General features: G+C 38.0%; 1 protein-coding gene across 1 annotated transcript; it reads left to right on the top strand.

Moving 5' to 3' along the window:
* Positions 1-11,267: 11,267 nt before the first annotated feature.
* Positions 11,268-15,114, top strand: LOC148870787 (glycerol-3-phosphate 2-O-acyltransferase 6-like). Its single transcript, XM_088968676.1, has 2 exons — positions 11,268-11,928; positions 14,154-15,114. The coding sequence occupies exon 2, from the start codon at positions 14,163-14,165 to the stop codon at positions 15,036-15,038; it is 876 nt and encodes a 291-aa protein (XP_088824802.1). The 5' UTR covers positions 11,268-11,928; positions 14,154-14,162; the 3' UTR covers positions 15,039-15,114.
* Positions 15,115-19,406: the final 4,292 nt, after the last annotated feature.

The following is a 19,406-nucleotide window of genomic DNA, read 5'->3' as shown; positions in this document are numbered from 1 at the left end:
CATCTGTTCAAACCAAACGATCGAACTGTCAACCCGAAAACCGGTGGCCAGAACGGTTCCATTTTTGGGTCATATGAGTCACACGCTCGAATGACATAACACGTATGATACTGCTTAATGGACCTCACACACTCAATTTTTTTTTCTATAATTTTTGTTGTTAGAATGGGCTGTCCATTCGAACTGTCCTTTTTTTTAGTTTTTTTTTTAATTGGGAACCATCTAGGCAACTGGTTACGGTTTACACCAATCCCAGTCCCTCGCCAAAAACCGTTGAATCGGTCAATGACCCATTGACCCTAGTGGTCAACTTGTTGACCCGTTTAATGGTTTGGGCCATTTTTTTTTATTTTTTATTTTAATTTTTGTTGTAAGAATGGGTCATTCGTTCAAACTGAATGATCGGACCGTCGACTCAAAAACCGGTGGTCTGAATGGTTTCATTTTCGGGTCGTATGAGTCATGCACTCGAATGACATAACACGTATGATACTGCTTAATGGACCTCACACTCAATTTTTTTCCTGTAATTTTTGTTATCAAAACGGGTCGTTTGTTCTAACCGAATGATCGAGCCGTTGACCTAAAAATCGATGGCTAGAACAGTTCCATAACTTTTTGTTTATAATTTTTGTTGTCAGAACGAACTATTCATTCAAACAAAATGATCAAATCGTCAACCCGAAACCGGTGGCATATATATATATATATATATATATGTTGTAACACCGTTTTTGTCTTCTCACAAGGTAGCTTGTTAAAATTTGAATGGACAACCCTCTTTTGAGCTCCTTAATATCTTAGATCGAAGCCCAAGTAGGAATATTGGTTACGGTATTATTTAGTTTTTTTTTTGAAAAAAGGTAATGTAAATTTTATTCATGATAAAGATAATCATATAAAAAGGTGGAGAAAACCAAGAATCATTCACCCCTTAAGGATCTGATCATAGATCTCACAGATTGACAAAATTAAGCATCACAAACAAGTTCTGATTACAAACACATAGGGATGGTAGAAAGCCCCGAGGAAAATCTGAATATAATACACTAGATCAACACCTCTAGTTCTTTCTTTTCTTTTCTAAAAATTCTGTCATTTTGTTAGACAGTTATGCCCTTAGCTTCAATCAGATTGATATACTTATTAAACATTTATTGTAAATGAATAAAGTGCATAATTGATTCATGCTATTTTGGTGTTTCTGTGTAATACCCTTAAATTGGACACTAATGAGACTTGTGTTAGTTTATAATCTTCATAGCCGTTGGATAGATCTGGGGAGATTTATCCTGTCAAGGCTAACACTAATGTGATGCCAAAAAGATTGAGGTGGCTTGTCTCAATTGCTAGAGTAAGACCCAAAGCATATGCAGTGTGAGTTTTCTTGAAACCCTGAACCGGACCAAATTCTAGTATAGCCTTGGACATTTGAGATAGATGGGCAAAATTGGAATGTTACACCAAACCCCTAGGCTCAATTATGGTACTGCACTAGGTGTCAGATTGAGCTGTCTTTGATATGCCAATTAGTGAGATCCTTGATCGGGTCAAAACCTGGGTATGTTGGGGAAATTTGAGAATTCACCTGAGTGGGTGATCATAGTGATAGGATCAGCCCCTTGTCAGACAAAGTGAATGATCGGGGATTGCACTCTCTCTAATGGAAACATAAACTGCCGGCAGTTGATTTCAAATTGTTGAGATTTGTTTTGCAAACCATATTTATAAAGAGATATACATATGTATTATGGTTGCACAAAATGTTTGCAAAATGTTTTAATTTCCAGGATCCATGTGAGTAGAAAGTGCAACACTATACCTTACAGCCGAGGGAGATGTCGTCTCTTGTCGGACAGTGTTTGATCATTATGGGTTGAGAGGTTAAGTGTAAGACCATTGAGGGTTATACTTAATGGGCTAATCTTGTATCTACCCATAGTCCTTGGACCTTCATAAGGTGGCTGGACTCAATGATCATTTAGTGTAAATGTTGGGCCCATTAAGAGCCCATACTGATGGACTCATGGATTTACTATATTCAGCAATGAATTCGGCCAGGCCTTATAACAAAGGCTGGGCTGAACTCATGTGGTTGATGTGTAGATCAATGCTAGGGTTCCACGCCATACAAAGAGAGTCAAGCTAGCCAGCATTTAAAGGAAAAGTGAGCCATGTGACTAAATGGGCATAAAGCCCATTTCGAACTGGGCTTAAGTAAGTTAATTAAAAGGGGGAGAATTCTGGTTTATAAGCTGATTAGGATTAGCTGAAGGATAAGATAAGTTTTATCCATTTAAGAGTTCAGATCCAAAATCAGATTTGGATCAAGAAACTCTTTCCTAATTGGATTAGGAGGCTGATACAAAGAAGGCTATAAATAGGGGGTGAATTCACTAGTTTCAGACACTCAATAATCTACAGAATTCTCCTCCAGTTCTTGTCGCCCCTACCTAGTTCTACCTCCTCTTTTTGTTCTGATCAAGAATAATTCTTGATATCGTTTCTTTCTAGAAGAAACAATCTAAAGTCGTGCTCACCAACCCCTTGCTTGATTCTTGCTGAAGAATTAGGGTTCTTGCTGAAGAACCATCTTGTTGATCCTGCCTCACTATAAGTTGTCATCTTTAGTGGAGGCAGGTTTTGGTGATCTCTTTGGGCGTGAACACTTATATTGGGAGTTACTGTTATTCTATATCAAATATATCCCACTCCCTCTTTTGGTTTCAGATTTGGTTCGGTTTTGTTTTAAGAATGAACCTTGAAAATGTAGTTTTTAAAATTAGGAAATATAATTCCCATATGAGAGAAAGAAATTTTTTGAAATTTCGCATAACCACATTGTATGATTCAGCCATCCACCATCCCTTCACATTTCTCTCAAACCATATAGTGTTGATAACTGCAGTTAGAGTGGCACTCCAAATGTATTTTCCTTTCTTTGATAAGCCCGCAAAGTACCAACACTTATGCAATACTATCAGCATTAAGGAAGTGAGACTAGATTCTCGGAGCAATCATGCAATGCATATAGAGGTGGTCAATGGATTCCTCTTCAAGACCACAGATTCCATAGCTAAGATCATCTAAACTAAGACCTCTTTTTGCCAGACTATTGTTTTTTATTTGACATTTTTCTAGTGCACAAGCCACAGCAAAAAGTTGATTTTGGACGGAGGTTGAGGATTCGAGATTTATTTATATGGGAAATCAATTGCCCTTCTAACAGTTATACTCTCAGCAAAAGATCTCTCCGTGAACTTTCCATCAACAGTCCAAATCCAGATCCACTTGTCAGCTTTAAGGGGCTGAAGGAAAAAAACATTAAGGCAGTTCAGTAGATTTACAACATCTGCCACTTCCCGGTCATGAAAATCTCTTTTGAAATGAAAAAGTATTATTTAGTAATTTTATCTACTTAAAGAGAAAGTAATAAGCCATTCAGTTCAAGTTCAATCACTTCATTCGCTATCAAAGGGCTCCAAGTAATGACATGTAGTTACATAGCTACCCAATCAACTTGAATGCACATGATAGAATTATTTTTCAGAATTTTGAACATTACTCTTGGCTGTTCATCAGATTCACTATTCAGTATAGTATGGTTTGAGTTGTAATAAATTATTTCCCACCATCCAATTAGACCATATTATCAATTTAGTAGGCTAGACCCTTTGCTTAATATTTGTTATACATTTGAATGTAAGGTTTATTGATTGTAAGGGGATAATACTAATATAATAGCAAAGTAATGTCGCGGATCAGCAACTTCAGCAAGAACCATAAGTTATGCGGATCTTGAAATAGCAAGGCTAGTCCAATAAGACTGTCATGGACGTAACTCAACGTAAAAACATCCACGATTAGCCAGAGTCAAAGGTGAAACTTAGGGAATTAAAAATTGAAGAAGTAATGCTGTTCAGATGGTGCTAAAGGAGCACGAGACCAGATTTAGTAAGAAAGAGCTGGCGACCATGGCGAGAGTTGTTTTGAGGGAACCAGTAGGGTGTATAAGTATGAAGCTCGAGCTCGGCTCACCAAGGTTGTATAAGGCTTGAGTTCGAGCTCGAGTTCGGTTTGAGTCAAAAACTCATAAGCTCAAGCTTGGTTCAACTCGAACTCGATTTAAGGAAAAATATTTTATAAAAATAAAAAATTATATATAATTTTTTTATTTGATATTTAAAAATTAAGAATTATAATATATATATATATATATATATATATATATATTCAAGTTTGGCTCATTTATTAATCGAACCTATAAATCAGGCTCGAGCTCGGCTTGAAGCTCGGTTGAAATTGAGCCGAACCGAGCTCGAGAGCAGCTCGTGAAAAGCTCGGCTCATTGCCACCCCTAGGAACAAGGCTTCAAGCAACAACCTCTCCATGAGGTTGATCCATCCATTGGTGATGGTTGTTTGTCACCGACGGTAATGGATGTTAAGTCGCCTTCGGGTGGATGGCGGGAGAGAGAGGATAAGACAATGAGTACTCGAAAAATGGGTGTATGGAATTCACATCTCCGCCCCACAACTCCCCATAGCACATGCCCATATTGTATTGGGAACATCTCCCAATGATGACATCATCAGTTCTGGTACTATCACCGAGAGATGTTCTCAATACACGGTGGGGATGTGCTGTGGGGTGTTGTGGGGCAGCACGTGGGACGGAGGTGTGAATATACTCTAACTAACGACGTGAAGCATCCCTCCTTCAACCATTTATACGAATTGGAGGATGTGTGGTGCGTCCTCCAATTGCACGAACGGGTTGTTTGACTGAGGGTACCTGGACCGAAGCCAAGCTCTTAAAATACACGGAACCTACCCTTAAAAAAATGAATACCCACTTTTGATAGTTGTCAAAATATTTATAAAATACTTATTTAACGTGTTTATTTTGTTGTGACTAATTAGGTACGACTCTTATGGATCATATATTGATACGTACAACAAAGTGGGTATTAATTTTATTCTTGTTTTTCTCGCCAACAGCACTTGTAGTAGGAGAAATAAGTAAAATGTTTGGTGAGACCAAATGTCATAACGTGTATTACTAATACCAAAAATTATACAAGGTAAAGTTGCTAATGGAGATGCTTTTCTCTCAAATATTGGCTGCAATGAGAAAGCCGTTGCAATAAGTTACAACGCTGTATCTTCTTCTACCTTTTCCCTTCTTGTCTTTGATTCATTTGTTGATTAATTAAAGCCATATCTTTTAGAATATAGGGTGCCCTTACTACCAACTTAGTTTGAGTGCAGGAATAAGAGAAGACACTGTGGATGAATCTCTTATTTCTAGAAACTAGAAAACCATGTTGGTCATTTCAAAGTTTCTCTTCTCTTCCTTTGCATGGAAGTGAGGAAAATAATCCAATATTAGCTGTGTAGATGTGATTAATTAGACAGAAATCAGATCCACCTTTGTCCAACCAACTAAAAATCCTTGACTGTTGATACTTGACACGTTTGGTAGGAATTAAGATTTTCAGAAGGTCGGTCCAACCATTATATCTTTTGCTTTAAGAATTCAAACATCAAACTAAATGGGTGATGGGTCATTACTACATATGGAGGGTTTGCAATGAAAGACTGCTAGCTATGACAGTGAGAGATCAATTAGGCTCCCCTGGACCACCTCTTCAGTGGCCATAGTAGGCCTACAAGCTACAATTAATATTCATGACTCATCTCTCTCTGTCTAGCCATAAGATCAAAGATTGCTTAATGTATATGTAAATGATCTCCAAGTGTAGATAATGAAATTTAAGTAGTTAAGTACTGATACAATGATACATGAAAGGGTTGGGCCGTTGGGGCAGTGCATGTACATGCACTGTCAATTATCAACTACAGTTGATAACAGACCTAGCATTTCCCCTAGAGTTTCATTTCTTCCCATCCAATCCTAGCAGGGTCGATGAATTCGTTAGCTAGTCATTGACAATTTTATGTCCCTTATGGCTCTCAAAGTTGAAGAGAAGAGATAGAATAATAGTTTTTCTTTTCTTTTGTTTTTTTAATGTCCTACTGACGATAAATTACATACATACCATGCATATTAGTAACATAATGCATTAAATCAGGGCTTATTTAAATCCCTTGTCTAAAATCCTGTCCTAGACAAGTGATTAAAAAATACTTCATTAGTCTATTTTGTTCTGATGGGGCTTGGCATTGAATTATCGACCATTCAATTTTTTTCTCTCATTGGAGTAAAAACCAATTATGCCCTAGATGCCACAGAATTAATGAGTTCTTCTGTTCAATTTAAATGCTTAAATTGTTAGGTGAAGTCCCTAAATAGATTTTTATTTTTTAATATATCCTTTTATGCGAAAACCCGGCGGATTTGAAGTGTGAATAAGATGAAGCCCCCTCAGACCTTATGCTGAAAGCTAATTAATTATAACGAACGCCACAAGAATTGTACATTAGATTATTACTTGGTCAGATATACTTTCGTACCATTTCAAAGAACCATTCAATCTAAAGCTTAAACAGTAATTAATTAATTAATTAGGAGGTGTGGGCCGGGGTGGGTGATATGGCAACAGACTAGTGGGGGGTCATGCTGATGGATTGGCAGATGGTAAATTTCAAAGTTTTGGGAAGAGATGAATTAGAGAGACTGATCGGACTAAGTGGGGAGACATGTTTGCTTGCTAAATCTTTGGTGAATTAATGTTCTATTTCTATCCATCCAACAAGGACTGATCGTACTAAGTGGGTGACATGTATGCTGGGCAAAATCTTTGGTAAATTAATGTTCTATCCATCCAACAACAGTATTTAATTCCCAAATTAAGTTTGGGATATTAATTTTACGGTTGAATCATTCTTTGAACATGATATTAATGTGAGATAGTCTTGGTCTTGGAGAGACGACCTTGGAAAGTGAGGGTTTTATTCTGGTTTGAAGATCGATGCATGGTGAGAATCAAAGTTGGCTCTTGATGCTTCAGTTCAAGGCAATTCAATTACATGGTCTCCGGCTCTCTGCTTGGAGTATACTATAGATTGGATGATGTGGGTAAGAGGATTAAGGGGAAGGTTGATAGGGTTGTGCCTAAAATGATAAGCAATTGATTGTGAAAATACCGGGAATCAAAGAGAGCAGATCGAATTTAATTATTGTAAGTATAGTGTTAGGTGAGGTCCCTCAATAGATTTTTATTCTCCAACAGTCGGTGCTCCTGGATTACTAATTAAAATCCAAAAATTAAACTTGGTCAAGACATGTGGTTTCTGTTGCTTTTAAGAAAAAATTTTCTTCAGAAATAGGAAAAGGAAAAGCGAAGAAATGGAGGTGTGGAGAGTAGTTGATTTTGATAGAAGAACAACGCTACAGTGCTAGCCAAAGTCTTCCACATAAAACTAATACAACCCCAGCATAAAAGGTAATTAAAGAAAGGATTATGTTTTTTCTTACAAGATTGAGGTTGAAACATCTAGAATTAATAAACAAATAAATAAAGTTAGCAAGCTTTCATTAAGCTGCTACTTCAACTTCCTAATCGACTTTAAGACCGGACCCTTGAAGCTTCTAGCTAATTAATTAACGGCCCCCTATCACCAATTATGTGTGTTTGTATGTTGATGAGTTTAACATGGGCTACCCTTCACATTGCACCAGTATGTCACTTAAGTTATGTGGTCCATGAAAAGCTCAAGCCCCGTTTGTTTCGTGGGAATAGGGGTATGGAATTGAAATCAGAATGCACTATTTCGAATACAACTGTTTGGTTAGATAGAATTAGAGTCCCATTCTCATTTTTGTTGGAATGACATTTTTCCATTTGAGGGAATGGCCATTCTTTATCTCTCTCTTGAGAATGAAATCCTATTCCCATTCCTGTAGGAATCAAACAGACTATGGGAATGGACCATTCAAATTCTAAAGGATTTCGGTTCTAATTTTAATTCCAACTACAAACCAAGCAGGCCCTCAGTTTTATATGGCATAGGCTTTTATGGAAAGCGTTCACCTATTTTTAATTAAGATCACCTCCATTGTTCTTCCCCTTTTATGGGTAAGATGGATTGGTTAGTGATGGTGCGCAATTTGGTGCTCCCTGCTGGAGGACAACTTGGACGTCAAGCTAGTGAGGTCACCTGGTTGAGCTGGAAGAAGAAAGGTCAGAGTGTCCGGGGTGCTTTACCCGGTGTGGGCACTCAAATGCTCAAGTTAACGAATTGGAGGTTTTAGAGAGAGATGAAAGCAAAATTGATAGTATTTGAGAGATAAATCATGCATACCTTTTTCTGTCAATGAGGAGATGAGGCCTTTATATAGCCGTTGTTTGGTGTGGGCATCACGCACCGCATCCGAGATCTCCAGAAAGACCAATCCAAAGTCCTCAGAGGTAGTCGCACACATAGACCCGGCTTTGTGTCTTATTTGGTTTCCTCTAGAACATTCAATGCGGGAGCCAACTTTTGAAAGACCTGTGAGTGACAGGATGCATACAAAGGAGGTCGGCGAGCACGTCTCGCAGGTTGCCACCTGGACCTTAGTCAGGTCAATAAGTCCTCGAGAGAGGTCATTCTTCATGGCAAGGTTTGTTCGACCGGTACTAACGAGGTACCACAGGTCGTCAAGTCCTCAAGGAGGTCACTCCTCACACCGAGGTCCATTGGACCAGTAACGACAAGGTACCACAGGTCAGCCTTGGATGAGGTGCTGCTAGCCACCCTATCGTTGTGCCCAAGTTGTGTATGAGGTGCTCGGATTGGTTCTGAGGTGTACCTCCTTGACTTTGTCGGATCCGCTGCTATTCATGTGGCGTTGAGGTGTCATGCAACGTTCCTGTCATGCCACGTGTTGCTAGGTCAGCGGAGGGTCAAATCTGTCCTCATCAATTAGAAAACTCAATAGTTCCAATTTACATTATATCTACTACATAGTGCTGATACTTAGTATATGTTTGGCATCAATGCTAAGATATATTGTTGATGTGTGGGTTGGAAGGAAAATGGTGTCTTTTTTTGTTTGGAAATGTTACTGCCAGATAGGACGTTTTCTGGAGCAATAACAACCTTCTTTGTTTGGTGCCTATGCTCTAGGAAACATTTTCAATACTGGTACCTATTATCCAGTGCCATGTCATATCCCTATCATTGCCACCTCATGTCCCTATTGGTAGCAACGAGCTATAGCTCCAAGCCACACCTTCCCGATTTCTAAGGCGTGGCTTGAAGCCATGGTTTTTAAAACCAATTCGGAGACTGAACTGGTCAGGGGTCCGATTATTGAGGAACGATTTGACTGTTTGTTCCGAATGGTCGATCCGTTCTGACAAAAATAAAATAAAATGAAAACTGTTCGAACGGTTAACTACCTAGGTCAGCGGTTTGCTGACCAAAATCAACGATTTTTATGGAAAATCTGATTTTGGGGAAAATTGGAACCGGTCACCTAATTAGTTCCCAGTTTTTCCGGTCCAACCATCCAATTCGGTCCGATTTTAAAAACATGTTTATAACACTATTTTTTATGAAAAAACAATTCCAAATAAACATGAATTTCTTGGAGCACCATTTTTTTCGATATAGTGCTGATGTGTCGCTGATTTCTGGAGCAACGACATCTATGCCAAACAAACGCTTAAATAACTTGGCTTCACGTCTAGACGACCATTCCAAAAAAAAATTATGTACATTTTTTTTTCCTCTCACCCCATTAATTTCAAAAAATTTTATTCCTCGCAGAGAATGCCTCACACCAATTTCGCAGCACGTTTCAGCCGTGCATCTCAAACATCTCCATAATTATAACCTTTTATTGGAGATGCTCCCAATCCACGGCTGATATATGCTGTGAGGAGCATATCTGAATTAAATATATCTCTCTCTTCCTCGTTTGCACGTGCTTACAAATCATCAGCCACCCATTATGAATAGAGAGAATCAAATTAACAATCATTAGGCAAACAGCAAATTAACAAGTTTGTACAATAATTTAATTAGGTGCATTTATCTATGAGCTTGCGTTACTCGGCAAGTCAGCCCATAACGTCCGTCCTTTGCCGATCTAAATATAGTTTCGGGTGTCCATGAAAATTTGAAAAATCGAATTGAATTGAGAAAATCGAATCCATGCGGTTAATTAAATTGATCGGTTTGATTTTGGTTTGAAATTTTTAAAAAATCAAAAGATTGGTTTGATTTTCGGTTAATCTACAAAAAAACCGACGGTTAATCAAATCAACCGGTATATATATTTTTATGTATATGTTATATATATTTTTAATATATGTTACATATTTTTTATGTATTATATATAAATATATATTTATTATATATAAAAATATATACTTTTATTATATTTATAATGATCTATTTATAGATATATTATATATTTTTCAAATACTTATATTATATTATATTATATATCATTTATTATTTATAATATAATATTATATATATTTGTATAATATATATCATAAATATAAAAAACTGAAAAACTGAAGAAACGAATTGGTCAAAAACCGAAACTGATAGGCCTATTAACCGATGGTACCAGTTCAGTTTCGGTTTGGAGAATTAGAAAAACTAATACCATTGGTTCGATTTACAAAAAAGTGTGAACACGCCAATGTATAACGAAATTAAAGCAAATGTAAGAATAAAAAAGCCAGTGAATTATAACTGCACTCTTTATAATTTAGTGTCAGTTTGCGAACTAGGGATTTTGGGCAGGGGCTTCTGGCTTTATAAGGCAGGCCCCATATGAAAAGCCCATAAGTTTTCTTTGGTGAAACTTCAGAAAGCCCTTACAAAGTTGAGCAATTAAATCATGAACCTGCTTTTAGTAATTTATCCCAATTCCCAAACATGGATCCTCAACAAAAGAGTTTCGCAGTAACAGCTCAACCCAAAGGCAGAAGTAGTCTTCCCAAACGGAGCCTTAGCAGATGACCAAAATATACTTACTTTGTTGTGCCTACTATTATATCTGGTCCCCTCCTTGTACCCGTGCTGATTTAAACGCCAGTCCCCCTTTGGTTGGTTTAAAAGAAAACGTAGGAATAAAAGGAAAGAAAATCTGTACAAACATTATATGGGTTTACTTGACTTTTTCTCCCAAACCAAACACACTCATCTTAAACTCTTAATATATTTACTAATCAGCTCCAATTAATTATATATTATTAGTTTATTTCTAAATTCTAATAACAAATGGAATTTGACCATCTAGTTTGTCCTTCCTCTCTGATCCTCTCTCTTTAAATCCTCCCCTCTCCCCATAATAAAACCCAGCTCAATCACATTTCATACCACAAACAAAAATCTCTTTCTCATGGGTGCTCTTCATCATTTCAAACCAATCTCCAGTTGCACCTCCGAGGGGCGCTCCGACCAAACGGTGGCCGCAGATCTTGATGGCACCCTTCTCGTGTCTCAAAACTCTTTCCCTTACTTCATGCTTGTGACCTTAGAAGCTGGCAGCCTTCTGAGGGGACTTGTTCTTTTGGCTTCAGCCCCATTTTTATGCTTGAAATACCTTTTCTTATCTGAATCATTGGCCTCCCAGATCATTTTCTTCATCACATTCGCGGGGTTGAAGTTATGAGACATCGAACTGGTGTCGAGGTCTGTGCTGCCAAAGTTTTACGCTGAGGATGTCAATCCAGAGAGTTGAAGAGTGTTTAGTTCCTTTGGCAAACGATACATCGTAACTGCGAATCCAAGAATTACGGTAGAGCCATTTGCAAAGGCCTATCTAGGAGCTGACAAGGTTCTAGGGACAGAGCTCCAGGTCTCCAAGTCTGGAAGGGCAACTGGGTTCGTCAAGAAACCAGGTGTTCTTCTTGCACAACACAAGAGAGCTGCCGTTGAACAAGAATTCGGCAAGAATTTCCCGGATGTCGGCTTGGGCGACAGAGAATCCGACCACGATTTCTTGTCCGTATGCAAGGTTTGATCTCACTACTCTATTACGTACGTTTCTCATCTGCATTTGAACCATTGTTCTAACAATTCTTCCGATACCCAGCTCATCATCTGTTCACAGTTTTCGTAGATTAATCATTTGTTCTCTTTCATGTCATGAGCATAGTTTACTCTCTCTCTCTCTAACCGAATTGAATGCACTCCGTTTTTGTATGACTTTAATTCCTATTGATCACGTAGAGGTTGTTACCGTAGAAGTTGCTTTTCTTTTGTCCAGGCTTCTCTCTCGTGAGCCCCGATTCAGTGACTACCTTTTATAATTAAAGATTAAAGATACATTTGGTTTGTGGGAATAGGGGTAGTCCTGAATCAGAATTGGAATGAGCCATTCTGATTCAACTCTTTGGTTGGGTGGAATCAGAATACTATTCCGACTCCACCTCCATTTTGGGAATGAACATTCCCTTCCCCTCCCCTGGAATGTATTCCCTTCTAGTTAATTCTAATTCTTGCCTGATCCAAACAGATTGTGGGAATAGATCATTTTCATGTGGAGGGATTGCGATTTTGATTTTGATTCCAATTTCGATTAGCTATGAACCAAAGGGACCCTAATTTCTTTGTTTTAATTTATACTTTATTGCATCCTATTCCTACCAGTACCAGGAAATTAGGAAGGGAGACCTGCACATTTGACACTTGTCTCGGATTGACTGGAGAAATAATGACCATTTAAGGGGACAACTGTCTAAATCAAATGGAGTTGATGAATTGGGATCCGCTCCTTACATTGACCTTACAGCATCCCACCATCTAATGAAAACATCTCCCCATCAATAATAGATATAAGTACAGGAGATGTTCCATGTACAACCATGTACAATCAGGACATACTGTGAAATTGGTGTGAGGAGCACCGTATGAGAAAGAGATCCGACTCCAAATTGGTATTGTCTATTTGAGGATGGTCTTAATTCCATCTCTCACCCTCTCCATGTCTCTTCATGTGGCGGAGTTGGTAATTAGCCATGGCTCTGGCTCACCAGCTATTCCTTCTAAAGCCTCCCAATTGAATTTTACTATTTCTTTCTCTTTAATTGTCTGGACATATATATCAGCACAGAACTTCTTTCATGCATGGAGAAAATGACTTTGGGTTCAAAAGGGGTAAATGTGAGTTAGTGCGACCACCCTGTGATTGTCTTGCTTCTTTTAACTCGTTATATCTCGAGTCCCTTTTCATTCTATTCCTACTTCTTGTCTTCTCAACATCCTTTTTTTTAATGGCACTGATATAAGAGAAATGTCACACCAGAAAAAAAAAAAAAAAAAAGATGACATCCTTTTTAGTTGCAGGCGTTTCACTTGCTCCACTTGTTAAGAGCTCTAGTCATGTAGAGTTTTGTTATGTGGTTACATCTTAATTGCTACACTTTTTACCGATACAAAAGCAATTGACACAATGCATATCAATTCTTATATTTTGATATTGCCAATTGAAAATTTCATTTTAATAATGATGCTTGACAACAAATTTATATGATCAGTTTATATGAAAATAGGGGTGTCAAAAATGGATCACTTTTGGATTGGATCCGTTCAAATAATAATCAACTCATTTTGGATGGACTAATAAGACATATTGAATTGGACCAGTCCAAACTTGATAGCCCAAAGTATTTAACCATATTGGATTGGATCTGGTCTGTCTCTGTAATGGGTTAATTATGTTAGATTGGATTGAATTGAACTAATATCTGATCTATTGATAGAAGATAAAAATACAAGTATGAATAGATCAAGTTTGAATTGAAACCAATTTAAATTAAAACCAATTTAGACAGATTGAACAGTCCAAACATTAAATTGGACCAGTCCAAATTAGTCCGAAGTACTCATTGGATTGGATTGGACCTGGTCCATCTGTAATGGACTCATGTTGGACTGGATCGGATTGGAACGGTCCAATTGACACCCCTACCTAAAAATATTAGAGCCATACCCTGCCAATATAACTCCCCCAATCTTTATCCCTTGGATTTGATAGAACAGATCCTTATCAATTGTCTAAATCCCGTTGAGTTCTTTAGTTTTTTCTAAACTATTTTTTTTCATGAGCAAACTTCTTTAATATTAATAACTTATATAAAATTTTGTAAGGCAATAAAGATGAAAGTTTCATTCAAATATATGCTCAGAAGTCAGAACCCTAGCTAATCCATCCCTGGATGTTTTTGTGAGGCCATGCAGGAAGGGTACATGGTACCAAGGACCAAGTGCATTAATCCATTGCCCAGAAACAAACTTCTAAGCCCAGTCATTTTTCACGAGGGGCGATTTGTTCAGAGGCCGACCCCTCTGGTTGCCCTCCTGACCTTCTTATGGATGCCAATTGGCTTTATACACTCCATCCTCAGGGTCTACCTGAATCTTCCCTTGCCGGAAAGGTATGCTCGATATATGTACGCAATCCTGGGAATCAAGCTAATTGTGAAGGGTAAACCTCCTCCACCACGCACAAAAGGCCAGAGAGGGGTCCTGTTTGTCTGCAATCACAGGACTGTGCTTGACCCCGTTGTCACTGCTGTGGCCTTGGGCAGAAAGATAAGCTGTGTCACATACAGTATAAGCAAATTCACGGAACTCATCTCCCCAATTAAAGCTGTGGCCTTGTCAAGGGAACGAGAGAAAGATGCAGCCAACATCAAGCGATTGCTGGAAGAAGGGGACTTGGTGATCTGCCCGGAGGGAACCACTTGCAGAGAACCATTCCTATTGAGGTTCAGTGCACTTTTCGCAGAGCTTACCGACAGGATCGTTCCAGTGGCCATCAATACCAAGCAAAGCATGTTCTATGGAACCACGGCACGGGGGTTCAAGCTTATGGACCCTTATTTCGTGTTCATGAACCCCAGGCCAACTTATGAGATAACCTTCTTAAACCAACTGCCTACAGAGCTTACATGCAATAAGTCTGCAATCGAAGTTGCTAACTATATCCAAAGGGTGCTATCTGGGACCTTAGGTTTCGAGTGCACAGGCTTCACAAGGAAGGACAAGTACGAGATGCTGGCCGGAAATGATGGCCGTGTCCCGTCCAAGAAAGAGAAAGACCACAAAGCCTTACATGATTAAATTAAGAAATGCAGGAGATCTATATTATTTAATATTAATTGGAACCTTTTTTTTAATAGATTAAGTTGGTTTTTTATGGTGCGTGATCTGACTATTCGTAGCTAGAAGGCGATCCGAATTTCAATTGGGTGGCAAGTTGGACCGTTCTACAAAACAGTGGATCAAAGAATCCGGGGTAGCTAACCTGGGAAGGTCACTCCAATGCTTAAATCAGTACTTATGCTGTGAATGCAAGCTGAATGATTGAGAACTTGAGTGCTAGTGAGTAGAATAATCACGCGTACCTTTGCCTTGAGGTTTCATGTCTTTATATACTAAAGTAGTCATGGGCCTTATGAAAGATCTCTGAGATCTTCGGGCCGTGCAGATAAGGTTTGTTCCGTTTTTTAAGGAGAGCAATATATTGATAAGGTTTATTGTTTTACCTCTGATTTAGGCGGAGCTAGGACGAGTCTTATCGTGATCCCAAGAAATTCAGGGCCCGTTGATGAGGCATTTGAAGTCGATCATGTGAGGTTTCAGCTCTCTAGCCCCGAACTGCCACTTTAATTCTTTAGCCCCGAACTAGATTGGGTGTCGAAGTGCCTCTACACCTAGGTGGTTTTTTGGGCCGAGGTGACTGAATACCCGAGCTCTGAATGTTGCAAATTAGGTTCGCTTGGCTGAATTATGCCCCCTCGATCAGATCGTGCCTACATGTCCCCTTCTTGCTAGGTCGTACCAAATCACCCTTCATCATCAGTTTTGTTTGAAAAGAAATTACTTTAAGCTGAAATTTAGATAGATATATTAGAGTTTAATTTAATGTTTTATATTGTATGTGATGATATATAATTGCGTGTTATTATATGCATAATGGAAGCTTGGTAATGGTGTGAGTGATGAATTTAACATTTTCTTTGACGTCAAATGGCTTGATTTTGATTTTTGATAGCTTTGTAGGGTCTCCTTAAACCTCGCTTTAATTTCCCATTCCCCATTTTTCTTCTCTCTTTAAACGTCTCTTCTTTCTCCCTCAGCCCTTTCTAGTTCTCCCCCTCTCTCCTTCCCTTCCTTTATCCAAGCCTCTCGATAGACCACGTGGCAAGAGAGGGAAGTGTCAAGCTAAGCATCGATTCTAATTGGAAACATATTCAAATTGGAATTTAGAAATGAACCCGTGGGTATCGTCATGCTTAGGAAACTTGGTAGCCTGCTTAACAAAGTTCCCAAAGATCATGTTTCTCCATCTTTTTTCCTTACAGCTCTTTCATACACTCTCCCCGAATTCAATAGAAAATGTTCAAAATCAATTGGCAGAACATGGGAATGACAAGGCTTTAATCAACTTGGGAACTGCTTTACAGAAGTAACTAAATTATTGATGAGAGAGGAAGTTTATTGGGCCCATAAATCTAGGGTGGATTGAATTAATCTTGGTGACAGGAATAATAGATTTTTTTCATTTAGCAACAACTATAAGAAAAGCTAAAAACAAAATTGCCCTTATTAAAAATGAGGAGGGAACTAGACTTGAAGACCCAAGGAAGATTTCGAATTATTTTTGTGATGAATTCTAAAGGACATTTAAAACTGAAGGAACAAGTGGAGTGGATATATTCATTCAGGATATTGACAAAGGTGTCATAGATGAGCAAATGAGATAAATGCCTTTGGAGTACTGTTAAAGATGAATTTTATAGGACAATCAAAACCTTTTTTCATACTGATAAACTATGCCCTATACTGAACAAGACTTTTATTGCTATAATCCCAAAAGTTGAGCATCCAGAAACAGTTAACAATTACAGACCTATCAGCTTATAATGTAATTTACAAGGTGATCACTAAAACTCTAATTAATAGAGTCAAGCCTTTTTTAAAGAATTTAATCTTTTCTTTTCGAAGTGCCTTTGTCCCTAATAGGTAAATAAATGATAATATTTTAATTTCCCATGAAATGATTCACTCCATGAAAAAGAAAAAATGAAAACAATAAAAGAATCATGACTTGCAAAATTGACATGGAAAAGGCCTACAGTAGACTTGAATGGGATTTCATTGAAAAAGTTTTGAGAAAATTTTGGTTCCATAAAAAATGGATCGGCTGAGTTATGGAATGCACTAAAACTTTCTCTTTCTAGATTTTGATTAATGGCACCCCTTCTAAAGAATTCACTTCCTCAAGAAGAGCAAGACAAGAAGACCCTCTATCCCCTTATATCTTTGTGTTGTGTTGAAGCTCTTACAAGATCTTGAAAAAGAAGCCTTAATTTCAGGCAATTAGATTGGTTGTAGAGTTACAAAAGGGATAGTCCAATTATCCCAATCCTTCAATTCACAAATAATGGTATTATTATTTTTTTTTTAACCTACAATAAAAGTGTTTGAGAGTTAAGGATATTTTGATGAAGTTTGCGAAAACATCTAGTCAAAACCCAAATTAAACACAAGTGGTGTTTTCTCTTTGAAAACAGCTTATAAGTTAAATTGTGACATTGTTGATTGTAGAGGAGGTTATGTCAATTGGAGCTCGCTTGTGTGGAAACTTAAATGCCCTCCAAAGTTAAAAGTTTTCCTGTTCCAGAAGTCTTTCATCAAAAGAGCTCCTAAGAAAGAGAATGATGAATATTGGTGGAAGTTGTAGTATATCCGTATATGTGGAAAGAATGAAGGCATTGTTCATATCTTTAAAATTTGCATCACTACTAGGCAAATTTGGAATGTGATGATTTAGAATCTTGATAGTAACAATGGTGATAGTAATAATATTCTAGAGGGATAAGTGGACTACAATCCACCTCAGAAATCTGAGATTACAGGCCCCTCTTAGTTTATTAGTAGCCCCCCCTATAAACCACATCCTACCCGTAAATTTGGCATCAATCCACGAGCATAATTCAGTCCGCCCCTAGAAATCCTAACTTCACCCTAAGGGTGGACTGAATTATAAAAACCCATATTCTAGATTGGTGGGCGGATATTCATAAGATTGACTTAAAAGAAACAATCCTTTTGAAATGAACCCGTGGGTATATTTGATGGTACATCTAGAAAAACAAAAATAACAAATCATTTAATAATATTGACCCCCCCCCCTCTTTTAGTGTTAGAACAAGCATCAAATAGCTATTTAGAATATTGTGAATTAAGAGAGAATTGGAGAGCTACTAGGGAGGTGCGAAATTGGAAATTTGTTTCTTGGACTCCTCCAAATCAGGGCACTATCAAAATCAACTTTAATACGCCTCGCACTAGTAATGGAAATTGTACTAAGGCTAGTTTCTATTGCGAGAAACCACCTAAGTAAGATCCTAGACTACAAATTTTACTCGTTAAGAATATCATCTATCAACGTGGCAGAAGCTTGGGCAATTTGGAAAAGCTCAGAATTTGGCATCAAATTTTGTAATTTTATCATTATAGAAGGGGACTCAAAACTCGTCATTTCTCGTCTCAAAGGTCAAACTTTCTCTCCATGGACTCTAAGGAGTGGATTACTTGCAGCTGAAAGAGAAGCATGGAAAAGGTATTGGATATAAGCACATGTTACAAGAAGCTAACCGAGTGACGGATTGGCTTGCAAGTGAGGTTCGCTCTTCTTCCAGTGGTTGTGTTTCCCTTAATTTTTGTAATCTCTCTTGGGCTTTAGATTATATTTGTTTGAATGATTTGTGGGGACATGCAATTTGTCGGATTAAAGTAAGAAGACTATTTTAAAGTGAGAAAGTAATGGACAACGCAAGACTTGCATCTTCGCCCCATGTGGGAGCCCAACCCTAGTTGGTTTGTGCAGTGACATAGAACCCTAAACTAAGGCCGTTTTATGCACCCTTGCTCTCGATGCCACTGTTCATCGTCGATCACCAACCATTAAACAGGTATGTTTCTTCTACTTTTCACCATTTTTCTTCATATACTGTTATCCATGGCTGGTCATTGCTTTTTCCCATTTTTATAGTGGTTTCAAGCCCTAGACTCCACACCATCTCCTCTACTCATACATCATGGTGATTGTTTATCATCACTTGCCATTCACAAGTAGCTATCTTCCCTTTCGAACACCATTATTCTTTCTACACTATTATCCACCGCTGTTAATTGTTTTCTTTATTTTTTATTTGGGTAAATTACAAAGGCCTCCCCGTATTTTGTTTTGCAACAAAACCCCCCTGTACTACGGCCGTGAGACAAAGACCTCTTTCTGTTAGTTTTTTGTTAAAATTTGCCGTTGCAATTTTTTTTAATTCCCATACTACCCTTGTAATAACTATTAATTAGAAGAATTACTGTTCATCTTATCCAACGTCATGAACAACAGCGGTGGTAGCTGTTGCAGTGGCGGCGGACTTTCGTTAGATTATGACTCAATATGAACGAGAGTACACA

This window comes from Nelumbo lutea, chromosome 2 (genome assembly GCF_056320005.1).
Source record: "Nelumbo lutea isolate HS-2025 chromosome 2, American lotus-T2T, whole genome shotgun sequence".
NCBI lineage: Eukaryota > Viridiplantae > Streptophyta > Magnoliopsida > Proteales > Nelumbonaceae > Nelumbo > Nelumbo lutea.
This window is presented reverse-complemented; position numbering and strand designations above follow the sequence as displayed.

Coding starts and splice junctions, on each gene's coding strand:
- LOC148870787 (XM_088968676.1), top strand. CDS start 14,163: ATGGTACCAAGGACCAAGTGCATTAATCCATTGCCCAGAAACAAACTT.